The sequence below is a fragment of the Scomber japonicus genome, chromosome 11 (assembly GCF_027409825.1).
Source record: "Scomber japonicus isolate fScoJap1 chromosome 11, fScoJap1.pri, whole genome shotgun sequence".
Classification (NCBI taxonomy): domain Eukaryota; kingdom Metazoa; phylum Chordata; class Actinopteri; order Scombriformes; family Scombridae; genus Scomber; species Scomber japonicus.
This window is the reverse complement of record NC_070588.1, coordinates 16,298,584-16,321,174: the sequence shown is the minus strand read 5'-3', so window position 1 is coordinate 16,321,174 and position 22,591 is coordinate 16,298,584. Positions and strand designations below refer to the sequence as shown.

General features: G+C 38.5%; 2 protein-coding genes across 2 annotated transcripts in view; both read left to right on the top strand.

Moving 5' to 3' along the window:
• The window catches only part of ubr3 (ubiquitin protein ligase E3 component n-recognin 3), a 42,429-nt gene extending 39,871 nt beyond the window's left edge, over window positions 1–2,558 (top strand). The window contains exon 39 of the mRNA XM_053328492.1: window positions 528–2,558. Within this exon, the coding sequence (XP_053184467.1) occupies window positions 528–645 (118 nt within the window). The 3' untranslated portion in view covers window positions 646–2,558. The remainder of the gene's footprint in view (window positions 1–527) is intronic.
• A 7,415-nt stretch (window positions 2,559–9,973) lies between these two features.
• The window catches only part of myo3b (myosin IIIB), a 59,737-nt gene continuing 47,119 nt past the window's right edge, over window positions 9,974–22,591 (top strand). Inside the window, exons 1-8 of the mRNA XM_053328430.1 lie at window positions 9,974–10,120; window positions 11,160–11,180; window positions 11,814–11,948; window positions 13,325–13,429; window positions 13,681–13,780; window positions 14,392–14,468; window positions 15,202–15,347; window positions 20,905–20,970. Of these exons, the coding sequence (XP_053184405.1) occupies window positions 9,974–10,120; window positions 11,160–11,180; window positions 11,814–11,948; window positions 13,325–13,429; window positions 13,681–13,780; window positions 14,392–14,468; window positions 15,202–15,347; window positions 20,905–20,970 (797 nt within the window). The remainder of the gene's footprint in view (window positions 10,121–11,159; window positions 11,181–11,813; window positions 11,949–13,324; window positions 13,430–13,680; window positions 13,781–14,391; window positions 14,469–15,201; window positions 15,348–20,904; window positions 20,971–22,591) is intronic.

Genomic DNA, 22,591 nt, shown 5'->3' with positions numbered 1-22,591 from the left:
ATACAGTCAAGTTAAAACATCTGCTGTGTCCTGATCCTAACCCATATACATACTTATTATACTATACACTTGTCATTGTGTACTATCTTGGCTGTTAGTGTACAAGAAATCAATACACTTTTCTGTTTTGTACTGATGGAAAATGACGCAATATGTGTGCTGACATCACGCCACTGCCTACTAAACTTCATACAGATAAAGTTTTTCCAGTATTGAATACTTACAAAATCTTCCTGCACCTGTTTCACCACATTCCACAATCTGTTTAAATTTTTCCGACCAATTCTTTATTGCATTTTGCTGAACAACAATAGTGCATATCAACAGCACTCTCAGAAGTCCTGCATTTTGTAGACTATTTTGTACTTTTTAGTTTTTTAGTACAAACACACTACTTACTCAAAACCTACCTAGAAATTAGCATCTAGTAAGAATTTGGGACACAGCTCCTCTTTTAAATGATTGTTGCCGCAGTGTGAAAAGCACAGATCTCACTCTTTTTTTTCCCTCTTCCTGCTTCTCTTCAGCCGTGGCAAGCCTCTCTTCTTATGTGAAGAGAGGTATCGAGTGTTGGAGCAACAGTGGGTTTCACACACCTTTGATCACATCAATAAGCGTTGGGGGCCTCACTATAATGGACTCTAAGATCCTCCAAAGTCCACAGAAAACTGCAACCCGTGACGGAGAAGATGTGTTTTTTTTTTTTCCTGGCTTATGTGTCTGCCTCGATCAAAAATATTTGGGAACTTTTGTGTGACGAACACAAACATCCAGCGAGGGTGTTGCTGCCACAGCCTTGGTTTATGTGAAGTTTGGTGTACAATCATGCCTAAAGATTAACACGTGTGTGTGTTTAAGTGATTTCTTGTGTGGTTTTCAACAGGGAAAAAAAAAACAGAATTTGGTAAGATCAAAGTAAAAAGCACAACTTTGCCCAGAAATTTAATTGATTTTGAGTGGGCTTTTGAAGCCTGGCATATTTATTTGGGTTAGAAAAAAAATATATCAAGTGCTGAATGTCCCTGCAAAGTTTGATTACTTTTTGAACCATTTATGATGATGTTAATGCATATCCCTATTATTTATCGAGATGTGCTCTGCTGTGCTGGCATGAGTTTCAAGCTCCTGATGAGTGTAGCGATGTTATTGCAATGTGCACTCATTGTCTGCTGACACGTGAAGGTAGGCAGGACAAGTCCACCCATCAACACACTAGAGTTTTTTTGCAAACAAGCAAAGGCTCTTTTTATGGGTCTAGTTGCAATCCATCCTCAGGAATTATTTTTGTTTTTGCTGTTTAAAAATTCGTTTTAGATATTTAAATAAATGCTGCTGCTCATTGTTCAAGTAAGTAATTTTAACTTTTTTGTGAATATTTTTTTTTCTAAGGTTGTGCTTTGAGTTTATGGTAGATGGCTGGGAATGTTGACTCAAACTCACTTTAATGTTTAAGGAGGTATGCGGTCACCTCATTGCGCTCGCTACAGTTCTCAAAGTCCTGCCCTATCTGCGCTTTATGTTTCTGGTTGGTTTTGAAGAAGAAACTCCAAATATCAACTGTAAGGAAGCTAAAGCTACAACTGGTCAGAGTCAATGAAGATTCAATGTCATTGCTCCACAAAAAATGTTTAAAAAATATATGAATTAATTACAGGAATTTAAGTAGCATACATTTGAAGAAATGTCATTGCACAGAAATGGTGTCCTGCTGCTACACTGGCAGATGTGAACACCGCATGAGAGCAGAAATCCTTCACTGGTTCTGTTGAAAACATTCAAGATATGAAACTCAAAGAAACTCAGTGAAATGTAAGTTGCTTTTGATGAAAAATGCCAATACTCTTCATCTTTCTGTGCTGTCAGGAAAAAAAGGTCTTTCCCTTCATCCCTTTTTGACTGTGGAGTCATAACTGCAGTACAGAGCATTTATTGTGATGACTATCCCTTACTCATGCGTCATCTAGCTGTGATTTGTAGTTGCATTCCGACTTTACATGATTATCAGACTTGAGTATCCGTTATACACTGTGCATGACATCCTTTAAGCCACCATTATTTAAGTGTCTTAGCTACTTGATTTTCTGATTATCATCTTTTTTTTCCAGAAGAGAGGAAATTTATCCAGTCGTGCCTGCAAGACTAACATTCATTTTTGTGTGAGTGATAAACAGCATAGCGCTGATATCCCTGATGTCTGGTTTTGAAATGCTGGGCCACTTCGTGCTGCATCGAAGAATCTTTTAAGGAACAAGTTAACACTTGAAAAACTTCTTCTTGAATTCATGCATGCTGCTTTTCTGTTTACCAAGTTTTCTCCTCTCTTCTTCTTCTTCTTTATTTTGCTGTACCCACTTTGTAAATGACCGCAACCAAATAGCCAATGAGTAATGGGTGTAAATTGTAACTGAAAGCTCTTGTGTGTTCTCCTGTATGAATGAAGAGAGAATACAGTACATTACTGTAGGTGCTGACTCAAACTTTCTGAGTTTGACCAGAAAGTATGACTTGGACATTTAATGCAAAATGTAACATATGTGAATAAAATATAAACACACTGATTTGTGTCTTTGTTTTGTTTCCTGTTGCCAGTTTTGTCATTATTGCGAATACTTACAAAATATTCCTCCACCTGTTTCACCACCACCCACAATCTATTTATCTTTTTTCAACCAATTCTTTGTGTACTCGCATGTACATCATATGAGAACATTGATCCCGTATCAGTTCTGGCAAAGAGTTCTGCCCAGATCTGACACTCAGTGTTGGTATCCTGAATTGAAATGTAGATACTAAAGACTAGATTCACAAATGTTTCCCAGTATGTCTTAAAACAGTAGTCCGGTTCCCAAATGAACATTTTAAGCAGGTTTTTCTGGCTGTAATCATTCATCTTGTTCATACTGACCATCAGAAGATCCTCTCATAAAGCTCTTACAATGCGACCAGGGGACAAAATCCATGAGAAAAAATGTATTTAAAAGTTTATCAGAAGATAATGTGATGCTTCAGCTATCTTGAATTTTTCAAATAAAGTGTAAGTCTTACACAATTAGCCTTTTAAGTAAAGAAAAAAAATCCTGTTTTGCAATGGAAGGATCGTAACAAAAAGAGGAAATTTGGAGCTAAAATGACTAACTTTGAAAGATATTAACATGATTTGACTAATTTGGACATCTGAAGCCTATACATTTTCTTCAAAAGCTTTTAAAAACCCTTGTGCACTGAAGTAGGGCTGGATTTGTATCTCCATCACCTATATTGTAAGTGAATTATGAAGGAATCTCAGGAGGAATGATTACAGTAGGCAAAACCTGTCTCAGTGTTCATATGGGAACTTCACTATTCTTTTGAGACCTATAATAAGAAAAAGTGAACCTATCCATTAAGATGCACACATCATCCATCTCAAACTGTGTCCACCAGGGGTCTCAGTTCACTGGAGCTCAAATCTGAAGAGTGAGAAGCTCAGATCACAACCTCCAGTGAACGTTTTGAACAAAACATGACTATATCAGAATGTAGATTGTACTACAAAATGATGCATCAATACCCACCACTGATGTCATTGAAACATTAATGTATATGACAGTCAGTGTTGGCTGCCATATTTTTATTTTTACCATTTATAGCAGCATATAGTACTGCAGGAGATATCAGCTGTAGCCTACTGATAAAACTCAAAGAAAAATTACATTACGCTCAAGTACTATGCAGTATTAGTGAATTCTTTGCATATTGTTCAAGTTAATCCAACTAGTCCAGTGGCCTTTGTTGGACTCTGAGAAATGTCTGCCATGTAATTATGTCTTCGCTGAATAATTGGGTCGAACTTTCATAAACAAGAGGGGCCCTCCAGTAATGACCAATAGCGGCACAAAGCCTCTGTTTTATCCCAATTAAGCGAAAGAGAGAAGTAGCCTACAAAAACCTCCGACTCTGTGCGTCAACTTTCATGTAGTGAGATGTTGCTGCTTCAGGCGGTGCTTCGGCGAGCATCTGTGGACATTTCCTACTTTATTCCATGTCCAGGTGGGTACTGCAGCTTCACAGACCGTGCATAGACAGGTGAAGCCTGTATAAGGTATTGGTTAGTTTAGAGCTTCCTGTGTGCAGGACAGCATGCTCAGGTGTATATCAGCTTGCTGTTAATAATTAAAGTCCTTCACAGGCAAATCAGTTCGGGTATGTTGCTATGGACGGTAAGCTGCATGTTAAGATTTGCTCTTATTTTAAGCCAAAATATGAAGTTTAAAAGTGACTGCAGCGTTGAATGTGTTAATCCTGCTGGCAGGAGATGAATGAAAGACTGTGCAGTGATCAGCTGTTGTCTGAGACAGTTTCTCCTGTTTTGCAGATGTTGGAGATGGAAATACGGAGGCAGCAAATTCAAGGTAGGAGTCCTGTTTCCTCTGTGGGCATGAAGATAATAAACAGGCCTCTGTCAGAATGTATTCAATGGGGTTCATTGACAGCCTACATTTAAAACTGCTTCAGCAATTCCACATTTACACAATTACAGATACTGAAAGGAGAAAGAATGTTAGAGTACATAATAACACAAATTATGTTCAGATGATCATTAACAGTGACAGACTTTATCTGTTTATTGGTTGAGGGGGGGTTGTTGCCAGCTTTGGAGAAAGACAACATTTTTGGGTCCGAAACTAATGATTATTTTAATTAATCTGTTGATTATTTTCTAAATTAATTGTTTAGTAGTTTTGTGTTATAAAATGTCAGGATCTGAAAAATGTTCATCGTAGTCTCCTAAAGAGACATCCTTGAATGTCTCATTTTATCCACAAACTGAAGAGACTTAAGAAAACATAAAATATACTGAGGAGCTGGAATCAAATAATATGTTTTTTCTTAAAAACTATGCAAAATGTTTAATCAATTTTCAAAATGGTTAGCAAATAATTGTCTTGTTGATCGACTAATCAATAAATCACCTTATTGTTAGTTATTTTATATATTTTTCTTATAGATGAAAATAATACAATTTTAATTTTGCAAACCCCTTAACACAACATATATAGTCCTAATTTTGGCCTTGAGGTGTCACACACAAAATGTGAACATCAAATATGCCACAGTACATAAATACATAACCAGAGCATCACAACATTGTACATGTTTGTGAATTTTAATACATTCTTATTGCAACAGAGTTTGCAGTGGTCCTTTCTTCAAAATTAAAGAATTAGTGAAAGAAATGCAGAGGTCAGTATATATAATGTAGAATAGGACTGGAATATGCCTTATTACTGTAAATATAGTTAAGATATATGCATATATAGATAAACCTGGAGTATGATTTTACACTTCAGTAAACCCCAACGGGCATAGAAGGCAAATGATTGTTTTTGTACCCAACTACAATTGCTGTGTTCTGTGTCTACCACAGAATTAGTTAGACATCAAAGCCAGATAATTCAATCACTAGTAATTTCATCATCTAAAATACAATTCGCTCCAGTGATGCTGCAATGCTGTAAAGTGTGTAACATCAAACTGCAATTTACACTATCACAGACACTCCCAGAAATTTCACATCTTTTTTTCATGTTTTTCTTACTGCTACTGTCCTGTACATCTTCAGTGTGTTTCAGTGGTGGTTAAGTAAGCTAATTAGAAATGATCTTGTGGATACTGCATACCAGGGTCATCTAATTAAAATAAGGATGAATGCTTGTAAACACACGTGCAACGTGAATCAGCTTAACTTTGCATCAGTCATTTAGTGTTGTTGCACTTACACAAACAGGAGCGTTACTCTGCAGTATTGCGTTGCATCACATCTGTAGCTGCTGAAACAGCTGTGATATTTGTGATTAGATGTAAGAGATTATCATCTGACTGTGATTTGGGTTTTGGAATTGATTACTTTGGTGATGATGTTGGCTTTTCTTAATTAGTTTGATGATTTGTGTGACCAAAGTTGTCTCTCTGAAATTAGATTATTAATCATGCAGGTGCACTGCTACATTCAAAGAGCTTAAACTTTAAGAAAATGTGTTTGCTTCTGGTGGTGTGAGACTTTGGTTGTCCAGGCTGACAACAAGGGCACAGTGCTTTCGGTGTGGCTCGTGGCTGCAAAGCCTCTTCATATCCCCTTAAAAGGGATTATAGTTCAGAGGGTTTTTTTCTCTACCGACTTACCAAAGGGTTTACCAACTGGAGTTCCCGTAAGGTTTAACCAGAGAGGGTAGGATTGTGTGAGTTTGATGGAAGCAGAAAATTAGATTACTCACTTTTACTTTGCACTGTTTCTGGTGACAAAGCCAGTCCCTGTGTTGCAGCTGGTCACAGCATCTAAAGCTGTTACCACCTCCAACCATTACTGAACCTGGGAATTATGTAGATGCACCATAAACACATGTGTTTGTTGAGCAAAGAAACAGAAGTGAGGGCATATTTTTAATCACAATAATAAGCAAAACATAACCTAGTTTGTACACATATATCTCTGACTTTAATGTGTTGTTTGATATTGATTGCACCCACCACCACCACCACTACCCAGTGTCACAGAGCAGCATTTTGTTTTGAGCACCAGATGCAATGTTCTGCTTTCAGATATCCTGACACAATGCCGTAAACAAAGGGTAACCTGAGCGTTACCATCTGGGAGCAGTGGTGTCCTGTTCTTAAGCAGCAACGGTGTATCTCCTGTCCATTTAAAAGAACAGCATGTTGTCTTTGCTTTGCAGCAGTAAGACAAAAAAGACCGCAGGTTGAAGGGAAGTCTGTGACATGAAAATCCCACAAGCTTCCTCGACTGGGTGTGGGGGGAGGGGGCTTAAGTGAAATGAATAGACTCAAGTTAGCACACATCAGTCAATCTTTCTCAAGAGTCCCAACTTGTTTGGTTTGTGACTCTTTAAAACAAGGCAAGTCTCTTTACAGGCTGATTTTCTGACTGTTTTAACCCTGTTCAGAGGTCTGGAGAAGGAAAAATGTCCATTAATGAAAAAGTAATGACGATTAGATAAAAGTGTAAAACATTTAACCTCATTTTGTGTAATGTGCAGTAATTGTTTTTCTTTCCATCTTGTGACCTATTCATATTGTGAACCACTGTTCTGTCATCAACAGAGCTGTTTGAATTTTGATTTTGTGCCTTTTTTAAAATTTGCCCAACCAAAATGAACCAGAAAAATGCACAACAAGACACATGCTGTACACATTCTTGATAATGCTGGTTCAATAAAATTCAATTTGGCTCTTTTTGTCATTAGTTTCCTCAGTATTATCACAAGTTGAAAAACAATTCAGTTAATTTAGATGTTGGAAAAAGACTGTGGTGCAAGTTCTGCTGATAGTAACAAAGCTCTTTCCTGCTGGAGTAACTATCTTTTCACTTTATTAGATCCCTGGGGTTTTAGACTCGTAGCAACAAGAACATCTAGTGTTGTGTTTTTTCAAGTGGAATAATGTCTCACTGTTAGCTGTTGTCACTCAGCATGTAAATTCTGTTAATAAAAACAGTATCTTTAATGAAGCCAGACCCAGACTCAATTATAATCTCTCAAAATAAGACTTAAACAAAGGAATTTCTAACATACTTTGTAACATTTTTTCACTTTATGGACAGACCTTCTGAAATCCTAGATTCTATAATAACTACAAAGACATCAGAAGTCGCCTGTTGAAGCAGCAACTTCTGAAAGTGTAACAGTGACATTATTTATAGAAGGTAGACAGGCAGGAGTCACATGACCTGGCAACTATCATCCACTTCCTGGTTACCTGCGTGCAACCTGAGATGCTTCATATCAGCCTCCATTATGAGTGGATGCATCTGCCACCTGAATATTTAACTCCGATGCAGATCAGGTTGCAGATTACCTGTGAATTATTAATCCCTTTAGATTATCATGAATTAGTCTGGGGCGTTTTTTGGTGCGAGGGAGAGACAGACACTTTCACAGAAGTGGGTATGTATGACTTATGGCTTTATGATCTGAGTGTTGTTGACTGAGAAATATGTTGAATAGGGAATAAATGGAAATGAGTGAATGAGCATGTTGATGTGCTGGCCGATTGTTACTGTGGAGGAAATGTTTTCCAGATCAGGGAGGTTATTTGAGCTGGTAAAGTCTGGTTGTAGTTTTACTTTTGTTGCACAGGAATAACCATTAGAAACTGAAGGTTATTGTACATTTAAACAAAATGGTCTGCACTAACAGACTTAAACCTTTGTTTTCATTAGGCGCAGGAAAAGGTTGATGTAGTGCAGGTGCTGCAGAGGAATATGAGCTATCTGTTCGAAAAGTTGATGACGGTGCCTTTGTAGCAGGTGACTGGTTGTGTGTTTTTAAAGCACAGTGTTGATGCAGAGCAGGTTAGACACATGTGACACAAAGTGGCAGTAATGAATTGCAAGTAAACAGGTTTGCATCTTGTTGATTAATAAGGCAAGTGTGATGCATTATTCACAGACTGTCTAAAATGGGCGATTAACTTCAGAATAATCATTGATGGATTATTAGACTGAAAACCAAACCGGACTCGCCAATTTCATAGTCATCTAGTTTTTAGCAATTATTATTTTAAATATGTGATATATGAAAATGCACATGTGCAAAAGGCTGCTATCACATGCCTCACATTGAAGGTCACAGTGAAGGATATCAGTTGGATCTATGTGCTGTGTAGCAGTATATCTTTCTAATATCTACTCGGATGCCATTGCTCAGCCTGCATGCACAACAATTCATAAATCTGTCCTCATGTGTGAGTTGCCACAGATCTTGAGGGTTAAACATCATTCACATTTTTCTCATCCATCTGCTGATCTCCTCCAAAACGACTTCCTCCTCTTCCCTCCCTCAGGGTCACACAGCCTCCGTGATGCATAACACGTTTATGACAAGTGGAGCAGTCCTGTGATTGTGCACAAACATTCCTCTCCATCATGTTTATCTGGAATATGTGTCACTTTCCAAAAATGGGATGCATGTGTCCCAACATGGCAATATCATCTACTAATCCATCATGTTAGTTTAGTTACCGTCTCAGCTGTTTTGACACTTTGTGCTTTGCATCGTTGGTCATACATGTTGTATTTGATCACAGAAACATCACTTGAAGGATGATTTGTGTCGGGCTTTTCGCGTCGCTGTGACATAGGTTGAAGACCCAACAAAATAATCATTTTTCAAAACTGTTTGTGTTCAGAAGAGGGGGTTTGGTGTTGGTTCACTGCCCATTCAGGACAGCACTTGTCAAGTTAATCTCTGTCCAATCCAATTGATCTTGAGGAGATTGCACTTCTTAGCGGGCAGTGACAGTGACGGGTCCCTGTGGAGAGGGCTAAGCCAGTGTCTCTGTGAAATGCCACTTGTTGCCTGTCCTCTTGAGGAAGCAATTGCTGTTGCTACTGGTGCTGTTATATTATGATCACTAGAGACTCTTTAGTTGTAATTTTTCTCAGCACTGATGAGTCAGAAGAAAATAACACTTGCCATGTAAGTAGAGCACTGTCACTCCCCCTCCTTCAGCCGTCTTCCTTGTTTTTGCTTTGACTTCCTGCTTTAAACGTGTTAAGTGTCTCCCCTGGTAGATATCGTTGTTTCACTTCACTGAATGAGAAGGCCACTGGGACTAAATGTACTGCTCCGTGCAATACATAAACATTAGCCTGTACACAGTTTATACATTGTAATTACCTGCTTCTCTGTGATGTCACCTGGGAGAAATGTGTTTTTCTGTCTTCCTTTAACAGTTTAAAACTCTACCTGGTCTGTTGTGATGCTCGACTGTTAACACTTTTTTTCTACAAAAAGAAATGAGTGTTAGAAAGGGATGAACATTTCCCTTATTCTCACCACAAAAGTATTTTTTAAGCAATGATTTGATTTTAGCTTCATCTTTGATTTAAAAACATTTCATTCACACAAATATTTATCTAGCATCGTGTTTATCATCCAGCAGGTCACTGTATGGACTGTATCCCTACAAGTCCAGCATGATTGGCATAGAGAACCTGGGAGATCCATCAGGTAACTGGGATATAGTGGAAACCATCGGTAAAGGAACGTATGGCAAAGTCTATCGAGTGACCAACAAGAAGGACGGGAGTGAGGCAGCAGTGAAAGTGCTGGACTCGATCAACGTAAGTCACATTAAAGTGTGTTTACTGTGAAACTGCTGTGGCCTCTGTACAGTAAGCTGTCTATTATATAAACCAATGGGGTCTTTGTTTTTATCACCTTAAGCTGTTTGAGAAGAGAGAAGCTGACTCCATGGTTGATGCAGAATCAGTTCATTATATAATATATTAATTTGAAGTATTAGTCTGTACTTCATGTAGTCCATCGAAGCATCCAGAAACTCATTCCCTCATTAAATCTTCCATTTAATGCTGTGGTTCCCAAAGTTTTTGGCTTATTACTCCTTAAAATGACCAACGACAATGATTTTCTCTCCTGTTTCATTAGAGTAATTTTTAGAGGGCAGTAGAAGTAAAATGATTTGGTAATTAGACAAACAGCAAAGAGAAATTCTGTTTAGCAATATTTGTTTGTGACCCCTCAGATTTATATTATGATCCATTGGGGGTCCCAAGCCCTGTGTTCGGAACCACTGATTATGCAAAGTGCATAAATGTACAGTATACCTGAGCATCTTTTATTGTGCCTCATTATTTACCTGCAGATGTAGCGTGTACTGCACGTATAAAATTTTGTAAACCTCACAATTTAAAAGCAACCTAGAAGCATGTGATACTTGGGGACAGTTTTTGGGAATGTTTTTGTTAGTGCAGAGTCAAATTAAAAGTTACCTAAAAATCAAAACACTTAACACCTCTCTGTATCTTTAAGACTTCTCAATAAATGTTCTTACTGACCTGTAAATGTTTTAATTGAGCCTGTATCTTGTTTATTGTCTTTATGACTCAGCATGTGTGCTCAGCCAGCCTGACCTGCATAAATACAGGTTATATAAAATAAAATGAATACATCTGCTTAAACTGTAGTTAATTTACATGGTGGACAGTTATAAGAGTGAGCATTGATGCTGTTTTTTACATAATATGAACACTAATCTGATATCACTGTATGTGGCTCCCCACTGTACGTTTTTATTGCTAGTGATAAAAAAACCAACTAAAACTACCTTGTTTTTCTGTATATTTGTCTGACTTGTCTCAGTATACGAGCCATTCAAACAGAGTAAGTTTCCTCCTCTTCATCTTGATGCAGTTTTACTTGTTCTAGTGATCAACGTCTCCCCTTTTCATTTATTTCCTGTCATGTTAAGTCGGCTCTACCAGAAAGTGTAGCTCCTGCATTGTGCTGTATCCTCTCTTTAAATCCATTCATTTGTCTGCGTGATAAGGACGCTGTAGTCTCCTGCATTGGCATTGTATTGTGTTAGCGAAACTTGGTCTGAGGCATTCCTGTGATCGTGTCAATGAAACAATCCCCATCCCAGCAGTCCTATCAACCATGATGCTCTCCTGATGGCCATGAAGATGAAGCGGCCTCCTCTCTCATCCCTCTCCCTGATTAGCCTGCTGAAACTATCACTCAGACATCCGGGAAGAGAAATTCTGCCTCTCTCACTGTTTCTCTTCCCTCCCTCAGAGATTTACTTTGATAGAAAAGTGCTTCCAGAAATACTTTAGCACCCTGGGTCCACCCCTTCCTTTGTCTCTGAGTTTATAGCCTAATCTTTAGATTTCTAAATATAACTCTGGTTTTCTGCTGTGTTTCAAAATTAAACCAACCAGCATAAATGTAATTGTTTGTTTAATCACTGGCTTCTATGTTCCAACTTTTCTTGTTTTCTGGTGTTGTTGAAAGGATGTGGATGAAGAGATAGAGGCAGAATACAACATCTTGAGGTCCCTGTCCAACCACCCTAATGTGGTGAAGTTCTATGGTATGTTCTACAAGTCAGACAACTTATCAGGTGGACAACTCTGGCTGGTACTAGAGGTGAGTTCCTTGGATACGAGATCGGAGTTTACTGTTTTTTCCATTTGCATCTTCTTTCCTTACAAGTAACCCAACAGAAAACTGGTTAGATCACTGGTTACTTTGTTCTCAGTAAAACCGCAAATAAGCTGAATTTTACTGAATTTCAAGTTGTAATATTTCCTACTACTCAGTAAGGTACAGAAAAAGTAATTATTACTGTAATTAGCGCATTATTGCCCAACACTGATCCTTACATGCTGCACTATAGTCTTAACTAAAGTATTTATAGTTCTCCAACTGTGTGGCAGTGCTAATAGTTGTGTTTCACTTAAAGGTACTCTGTGGTGTTTTTGACCATTAGTGGCGCTATGGAATATTTTTTTGTTGAGTGGGTCCCTATTTTGTGGTGTTCTATACACATTGATATATATTCCTGCTGACTACACGTGATGTGTAGTGAATAAAGTAAATAAATAAAAGAAAAATAATACAAAGCTGCAGAGAGTTAGCTAATGGTTGATGGATATCTTTCTTCCCCTGGAAACATCTCTTCAGTTGCTGCATGTCAAATCGCCCAGTGGTGAAGTAAAGTGGCATTTACCTTAAAGATTAACCAATTGAAAGAGGAGCTAGAGTGTCCTTCTGTTTCATGCAAGCAAAAGGCAGGAGAGAAGGAGACTGCAAGCTAACAAACGCAGGTTTCAAAGTACTCAAAAATTATGATTTCCAGTTGTTTTATGCATTGAACATGTATGTGAGGCCTCAAGATTACACTTGGTGAATGTGTTTGTTTACAAGACTACCCCACAGGATACTTTTAAAGGACCAGTGGGTAGAATTTAGGAGCATCAAGTGGTGCGTTTGCAGATTGTCACCAACTAAATACCCCTCCAAGTGTGTCGAAGAATCTATGGTGGCTGCCAAACTCTCTAGAGCCAGTGTTTGGTTTGTTCATTTTGGGCGACTGTAGAAACATGACAGGCTCGGTTTAAGAGGACCAGCTCGCAATGTAGATATAAAGGGCTCATTATAAGGTAATGAAAACACAACAATTGTTATTTTTAGGTGATTATACACTTAAAACATACTCATAAATACTATTTTCCATTTATGCCAAGTGGCATTGTCCTGCAAGATTCCACTAAATTCTACACACTGGTCCTTTTACTCTTGCCATTCCAAATATTTCATTTTTGTGTCTCAGATTTTTAAGACTCTTGAAAATCTTCTGTTTGTCACACAACCCACCTAGATGAATGTTGATGCTATCAGCTGCCATGTGATGCTATATTGCTTCCTCTTGCTTGTGTGTGTGGGCTAGCTCTCCACATGAATCATAATCTAGAGTGGTGAGTGATGGACGAGTCACTGGAGTTTCTCTGTCTCCCTCCCAGCTGTGCAACGGCGGCTCTGTCACAGAACTCATCAAAGGCCTGCTCATGCGAGGCCAGCGTCTGCAGGAGCCCGTTATCTCATACATCTTATACAGTGCCCTCTTGGTAAGTCGGCCCGCTGCAAAGCTGCTAATGGTAGGGAGGAGGTGGGATGCAAACATGCAGAGTGTGTGCTGAGGATTTATTTTCAGCATGAGTAGTGTGGCAGGCAGTAATGAATGCCTCTCCTCCTGACCAGCTGTGGGTGTTATTTTATATAGTTTCTACTGTTCAACTTCTAATGCAGTGTATTCTCATTTAATGACAAATGACTAATAATGTGATTCATGCTGAGTACCTTGTGTTTGACTTAAAAGGGTCTTCAGCATCTGCACAACAATCAGATTATTCATCGTGATGTCAAAGGCAACAACATCCTCCTGACGACTGAGGGAGGAGTCAAACTGGTTGACTTTGGTAATGAGCTTTAAGAGACAATTTAGCCAATTCAGGGATTGCAAAAAGAGGCAAATGCATCCAGGTCTGAGAAATGTTGCTTTATCTTTTCTCTGAAGTGTAGATAAATCAGTATATCACTGATCTATGCAAACTGTCTGCAGCACATACCTGCAATATTGTTTGTCCAGGGAATATAAGCACAACATGCTCCACACTTTAGTCCCTTACTCACCATAACATCTTTTTATTTCATGGAGCGTAACCTTAACCCAAGGCTATTATTGCTCATCTAAATTGCATTATTTGATCCTTTGCATATTAAAAGAAATCTGTTATGGCAAATGACTTTGAGTCACCCCCAGGCATGTTTATGGAGATGAAGTGGACTCGTGCTGATAAAAATCTGTCCTACATAATTTGAAATGATTATAGCCCATTATTATTACTGCTTGGCAGGTTGCCACACTAAATTAAATGCCAGGATTTATTGATTAACTCAAACATTTAGGCTTTACATTTCATTTTTATTCCTAGCAAATTCACATGGTTAAATATACTTATATCTAAATCTTAATTATTAAGATTAAGTGATTGAAATATTTCTCATTTTTCTTTTTTCTTTTTTTTAGGTGTTTCAGCTCAACTGACCAGTGCACGATTGCGCAGAAACACATCAGTCGGGACCCCATTTTGGATGGCACCTGAGGTCAGAGTCCACGCTTCAGTTACCACACACATGTTCTTCTCTAATAATGCAGCAGTAAAATAGCACGTGTTTCAGTGCCTAAGAATTTAAATGAGCAAAGTCTGATATGTGTATTACAAAGTGTGAGAGAGAGAGAGAGAGAGAGAGAGAGGGAGAGGGAGACTCAGTTATTCCTGTGTGACTGTCCTCTGTGTCATTGTGTATTCTCCTCCACGGGCGCAGCTCTTGAGGTCGCCTCAAGGTTAATAGCTGGGAGTCTGTTGCCCCCAGCCTACTCTTTGGCAAAAATGAGGTGTGGTGATTGAGCTGGTAGAAAAGGACCTCAGGGGCAATTAGAATAAACTCAGCTGTGTAATGTAGTGTCAATTATAATTATTGACTGTGGCAAAATAGGCTCATACCAATGCCAATTGAACTGACCTACCTTCCAGTGTTTATAGTGAATAGAGTTGTAACTCTGCCTGATTTCAGTTAGTAAGTAAGTAGTAACAAGTGAGAAGCTTTATGATCCTTTTTTTAACTTAATTTTTTAAAGCTGTTTCTCAGGGTTATCTTTCAGATAATATTAATTTGATAAAAACAAGGTGCTTTATTTCAGAACTATAAAAGAGAAAACAATTAATTACCCCATTTAACTGGCATATGTCTGCAATTATTTTAATTAAAAAAATAGATTTTAGGACTAGGAAAGTCTTAATGAGTTCAGATGGTCAGTATTGTGTTATGTCCCCAGGTCATAGCCTGTGAGCAGCAGTATGACTACTCGTACGACGCCCGCTGTGATGTGTGGTCGCTCGGCATCACAGCCATCGAGCTGGCAGACGGAGATCCCCCGCTGGCTGAGATGCATCCAGTGAAAGCACTTTTCAAGATCCCACGGTGAGTCCACTAGAGGGCGCTCCAACTACACAGCTGGAGGCAGCAAACACACACACACAAGGACACTCAAACACTGCTTTCCACAGTGCACGGGGGACAATGACAAACTGAATTTGACTGTAGAGGTAGAAAATAACAAGGGCTTTTCTGAAAAATTTAACAATTTTACTCTAATTTGAAATGTAGAAAATGGAGAGACAATAAATCTATTGTGGTTTTATTTGTATTTCTTGCCAACACTGCATGTTCATGATTCCTCTCTAAAAGGCAACATCTGTTAAATAATCTGTGTTGGAAAATCTGTCGTAAAAAATGTAGACATGTTTGGCCTTAAAATTAATGTAGTGTCTCAATCTGTAAAAATATTCACTGCTGGAGACAGTTTGTGTCTGATGATCATTTGAGAGCTTAGTGGCTGCACGCGGTTGACCTTTTGTTATCAGCACAATCGCACAATTATCTCCCAGTTAGGTAGAGATATGCCCTTCTGATTGCAATTTGCATTGGTGATTAGCTCCATTCACATTGAGATGAGGCTGTCACCTCCTCCCCATCACAATGTTATCTCCTCTCTGCCAAGCCAGAGGAGGAACAAGCATCCCTTGTGTGGCAGGAATTATGGGAGCACTAACGCAGCATTTCATCAGCACCAAATTCAACCAGATTGTAAAATAATTACAAGAGCAGGGACAGCAAAGAGCAGGACACCTTGTTAAAATGCATCCTACCAATTCAGACTAAGGGTTTTTTTCCCCCAGACCTTATTATACATCATGTTTTGAATGGAAATGTAGTTTAGGGTTTGTTTGTTTGGGAGAATATTAAACAAGCAACCTGGATCTGGATGAGCGGTTTCTGTCAAAGTCAAAAGCAGCAAGTTTCCTGATCAAACAGCCGTCCTAATAAGAACGGGCACATGCATTTCCCTTGTCACTGTCCAATCCCATTTTATTAGTGCAGATTTAAGTACAGTCTAAGATGTTAATAGAATTTGACATATATCATTAACTGGCATTTCTCAGTCTCTCTTCTAATCAAAATAGATATTTTGCCCTTTTTGGTTGGAATTGGGACCTTTTATAAGCGGTTGCTGTGTAAGTCACGGTGAATTTGTTGAACCATGAAATTATCCTGTTAACATCTCATTTATCTTGAATATATTTTCGCATCGCTGCAACATGGCAGACAAAATCACAGGGAAAGGTGTTGTAAATTATGATTCCTGTGTGAATGACTTTCTAAATAGGGAAATGTGTTTCACCTTTGAGTCTTTAAGTGGCACTGAGAGTGATTTATGATGAAATCAGAGCGATTCATCTTTACAGGTTTTGAGGATTGTAAACTTGCTGATTTCTTTCCCCCACTATTTAATACTTCACAGGCCATTTCTGAAGTATTGTCCTTGGGTAGTTCATGTTTTATGAAACCCATAGAAGCACTAAAACATGCAAGAAGCATTTTCATCATTTTGATATTTTACAATTGCACACAGTAATGTGTTTCCAGGCGAAAGGATTCATTGTCACATAGTTAATCTTGTGTGTGTATAATCCACTCTATCGTTTGTCCTCTCTGGAACACATCTGATAGTAATATAAAATAAAAATACACCCAAGTTGAAGTTCATGTTATACATTTACGTAGGTGCTGTAGCAGGGTGTAGTCAGCCTTTCGTGGTGGAACTATCTCTCATGCCTTCGATGCTGTTTTTTATTTGCAACCTCTTCTTTCCTTTCTTTCTTTCTTTCTTTCTTTCTTTCTTTCTTGCTTGCGTTCTTTCTTTTTCTAAGAACGCCACATTGGATAGTCTCTCTTGTCAAGCTGAAAATTGAATGGCCCCTGGTGAGGACCAAATAAACACTCAGTGCTATCACCACTTTGACTACAGGGGCTAGCAGCAGATAGCCATTTTGGTTGCACTACAGGAAACATGCACAGGTGGAAATGATTCTAGTCCCAGCAGGCTATAAACGATAAGAGGAGCTCTGATATCTGTCAGAGGGGACGCTGATGAGCTCCATGAATTAGGGTCACCTTGGTGCTCGGTCTGTTTGTGCCTCAGAAATATCAGATACCTGAGGAGTTGTGATGTACACCCATTCCTTTTATAAGTTTAATTGTTTTTTTTTAATGCAAAAACCCAACGCTTATGTGAATTATTCCACTAGTTTCTGCTTTATGTTATGATTAAAAGTAATTGAGTGTGTTACAGTGTGTATGACAGATATGTGCTCATCATGATGACCATGAATGAAGGTAATGGAGCATGTCAGAGGGCAAAGTTGTAAAATCATCAACTGCAAAATTAATTACAGATACTCAAGTCAAAGAGGGTCTTTGATATTTAATATGCTGGAAGGTTAATTGCTTGAGCCAGTGTTCTCTCTGGCGAGCACAGTGTCCATGTAACATCGAACCAAAGCGTGTGTAAAACGTGTTGTAAAAAGGTTAGAAGCAATCGCCAAAGACGTCCAAGGTTGTGTTCATTCGGCCAAATCCCTGTAGATATTAGCCACGTATTTAACAGTGCGTGTATCTGTCTGAGCCAAGACCAGAACCAGCGGGACAGAAGATAGAAGTAAATGATGGCTTGTCAAAGGCAACAAAGGCTAATCAAATCATGAGGGAGAGAAATCCAGACCAGTGTGCTGGTGAGAGACAGCTCTCGTGGAAAAAGGCAGTCGGTGGAGAACAACAGCCAGGGGTGAGAGATCTCAACACCTCTTCTGACACATAGAAGGAAATCTTTCAAAAGGTGAAAAATCAAGTTTAGAGTGAATGTCAAGGATTCTTTCATCAATGCACGACTGAATTATGTAGTAGTAAAGTAAGGGTTCTTGCAGATTAAAATTCAAACAAAATAGTTCACACTTTTCTCTAAAGGCAAAAGTGTTCATTGCTGTTCTGAGCGGCCACCTTCGAAAGCTAAGGGTAAAACAGCCATCTTCAACAGGGGGGAAGACATGATAATCATTTAAATATGGGGATAATGGCACACACTTTCAGAAAATCTTACCTCGAAGGCATTTATAGTGTTGCAGTCAGGTATGCACACAAAAAGTGACAGAAGTAATTGTATGAAAAATTGAGAAAAAAAGAGCTGAGAGAGAGAGAGGTTAAAATCTGTTCACCTGGTCAATTGATGCGTGAAGTGTTTCTGTTTCAGAAATTGTCAGATGCAACATACTGACGCCTTTAATGTGAAAATGCTTTACATGTACTTTCAAGAAACTCTGTAGAAAAAAAAAGACATTTAACAAAACTGAAACATTTTGCAATCGCTAGCCTGTCAGCTTTTTCAGTCAGTCACAGAAGAATACCAGAAATAATGCTGACTTAGAGACTGTGTGCATGCTGCCAATGTTTCAACAGATTGCTCAATATTACATATTATTATTTCTTCAAGGGAAAATTCAGATGACCACAATGTCCTTCCTTAATATATATATTTATAGTTAAAAGTCTATTGAGATAGAAAGCTTATAGCATAGTGTCACAGATTTCCCATTATCAGACATGAATGCAGTCTTGACCCCTGATAGGTGATCACTGGCTGGTTGGGCAACTTTCCAATCATCAGTAAAGGCATCTCCGTCTTTTGATGCCGTTATTTTCCTGCTCTGTGTGGCGTCCAGCACTGCAGCATTTTGTGATGCAGCCACCAAAGACTTGATAAATGTAGCGACGGTTCTCCTTGTTCATGCATGTATGCTCAAAGAAGTGCTGGTGCTCCGGCTGCTGTGATGGATGAGCTGAAATTTTAAGCGGGTGGTCCGTTCGCTGAGTAAGTCTTTATATTGGGCCTTCATACTCATTCTCTGTTAAGCTTGTTTAAAGACCACTGTGTTACTGCTTTAAGACACCAACGCTCTCTACAGCGTGACTCTCAAGCAAAGAAATACATGAATCTTGTTCCAGTTATTATGAATCCTTTTTTGTTCTTTAAGCACATCACTGCTCACCTCTTATTCTCCCCAGATTTCATTAGGACGGGGTTGCTTCATGATACATTCACAGTATATTTATAACTTTGCTGAAGTGGAACAATTCAACACTGCTGCTTGTAGTTTTTGCAGTTCTATCACCTCAATGTTGTCTGGTTTAGTGGACTTCATTTGTGGAGAGCAGACAAACAAACTGATCATTTCAGGGGTTTATGTCTTAATAATGATGATTATAATGATTCCAGTTCTCCACGGCATTTGTTTCATGTGTTAAAATATAATTTGTGTTGAATTGACATGATTTTGTTGAATTGAGTGTAGCAGTCTAAGTTTAAGTGTTGAACCAAATAATAGCTTGAATGAAGAATAAACAATACTTACTATGGGAAACAGGAATTAGCAATTCTGCACACCAAGTATCATATTCAAATATTGCATTGGCCTGAATTTTGTCTTTCCTTGTGGCTTAGTTACAGCCGTCAAGTGCTGTTGACACTTCTCTGATTTTACTTCAATCCACTCTGAAGAACGTTTGACAGTACAAGCTCTGTCTGGACCTAGATTTGAATAAGCCATTTGTGTTTACAATATGAGCCAGCACTCTCACAAATACTGAAAGGAAAAAAACTGCCTGAATTTGCTAGGCACAATGAGCGCACTTGACAGTGTTATCAGTAGTGTGCTGCTATATTGACTTTGTAATGTATAAGCAGTATGGTACAACATCAAGGCGAGAACATGTCTTCAGGCTCATATTAGAGGTTGCATTGAAGCAGTCAGTTACTGGCTTTGATCTGCACTTTGCAAAGGATTGCCTGTCTGAATCCTTATCAAAGACTCGACTAACTTAGTGCTGCAGAAAATGACAGATTTTGTACCCCAACATCCTCCCTATCCTTCCGAAAAAAGAGAAAAAAAAGATGTTAAGCATGTTGTCGTTTAATGTGTAACTTCATCTACATTTGTTTTTTGTGATTAACAAAATGAAACAGTTCATTGTTAATTCAAATTAATGCACCTTTTGTCTTTCACTCTAGGGAATTCATATTCTATTTGTCATTCTGATGGCTTTGTAAAACAACACACGAGAGCTAATTACTAGTTAATAAATGTCTCGACCAGGTCTGTCAGTGTTTGGCTGACAGTGACAGAAGGCTCAGCCTCCAGCTGTCAGACTGGCAGCTCCTGGTGAAGATGACTGTACTCAGGGCCCGTCCAGCCTTGGCTCCTCATACAGACCTGCCTGCTGTCATCGTGCACACTTGAAAAGTGTTAGCCTCATTATAGATGGCCTCCGTAAATGCTGCTGACAGAGGTATAACTAGCTCCCATAACTTTTGGCTCCCAATGGCAGATGCTTGCTGCCAGACAGTGGAGGAGCAGTTATCATTTGTCACTTTTTTCTATGGCTGCCACAGACCTGGACACAGACCAGCTCGTCCTGGGACCAAAAACCTCACACTCTGCCTGCCAGCCATCATTTGTCAGCTAACTATAGAGATGATTCTCAAAGTGTAGTTTCCAGCGAGGATCATGTCATTTGATTTATTTGATGAAGTCACTGTTTTTCAGATATTATGCTTATTTTTCTGTATGTTGTGATTTTGTTTCAGAAATCCTTCGCCTACATTACGAAATCCAGATCAATGGTGCAGAAGTTTCAGCCATTTCATTGGACAGTAAGTGTCTTCCACCTCAATAAATCAACCTTTGTCCTCTTTCTGTCCGAAGACTTTTTGGAAAAGTGGTTATTTTTTAAAAGTGTTGACAGCCAACATCAAACCTTAATGTCCTGAGAAGAGTCTGAGCCTTCCTTCATTGTTGAGGCAGTCACTGATATTTTGGAGTCATTAACAATATATTGACTGATAGAAGTTTTTTACATACACATCATATAATCAGACACATTTGGTAAGGACCCCCCTGATTTAGTTTACTAAGAGTTGGTTTGATGAATAAATAGTTATATTTTGAGGTGTCTTGGGGAAGATAAGGGGTGGATCGGATGGTTTAGGGATGATGCAGGAGAAGTGATGTGCATTTTTAATTACAGCAAGATGCAACACAGTCTTTCAATTAATGTCTGTGTTCTACATTCAAGTTATGACTTGTGCATCTATTTGTGAATATATTCATGCAAAAACTGAAGAAAATGAAGAAACAATTGCCAAAAAATGTCAAGAGTAGGATATTTTAGCTTCAACCAAACAACTTTATCATTAAAGATGACAGTAGAGACAGTAGTGTAGAAATTTTAGCTATAAACTTTACCAGATAGATACAAATACATGTGTGTGTATATGTACTAACTTTAATTTGATGAAAGTGTACGTTACATTTAAATCTGTGAATAATGCTGAATTCCTGCTTTCATTACTTTACTAATGCAGCCTTTAAACCTACAGTGCAGGACTATTACATAAAAATAAACGTCCCTTATATTCAAGCACTTAACAAACGAGTTCACTCAATGTTGATTCTGCCTATCACTGGCAGGTAAATATCTCTGTACTTCACCATATACAGTTTTTAAATCTGGTGTTGTGTTTGACATTCCTGCGCTTGCTGGATGAATGAAACATTCACATTACAATCTTTGTATTATAATCAGCAGCTCCTCGTGAAAACAACATTTTTCAGTCATAAATATTTTATGTAACATTGGTGCCTTATGAAATTATAAAACCTACATGGGTTCAAAGTTGTTTTAATCAGACTGAGCAGCAACCACCAAACCTTAGCTATAGTCCACTGTCAGTGAACAGCAATCTGCATATTAACATGAAGGGAATTGAAATTGATATTTTATAGGCAGATTCAATCAACCCTCTTGTCTTTCTGTTCATTGACTTTCATTTGTGTAAATCTGCTGCACAGGATTACACTGAAGCACCTGAGTTATCAGTGCTATCTGATGCCCAGATAACTTATCATTCCCTCCACTGTGCAAAGCTAATAATGCCAACAGTAGCTTGTAATGGTTGCTCAGAATATACAACCTTAATATCTGCAGCGCAGAGGTGTGCGAGCGTGAACCATAATGAGAAAATAAAATTCAATTTGTTTGGAGAACTATTTGTATAGGCATGGTTTCTGGCTAACATTTATGTTGACATCAGTGCAGGTCTGCGCTAAAATGCAATAACTGAAAAGGAGTAATTGAAATAACAAATTGACCATCTACCTTTAGGACCTCTTGACTTATTTTGTGTCACTTGAGTTATTGATTGGTCAAGACAGAATCGAAGAGTATTACGCCTTAAACCAGCCAACGCACATTGAACTGATGTTAGTTTTTAC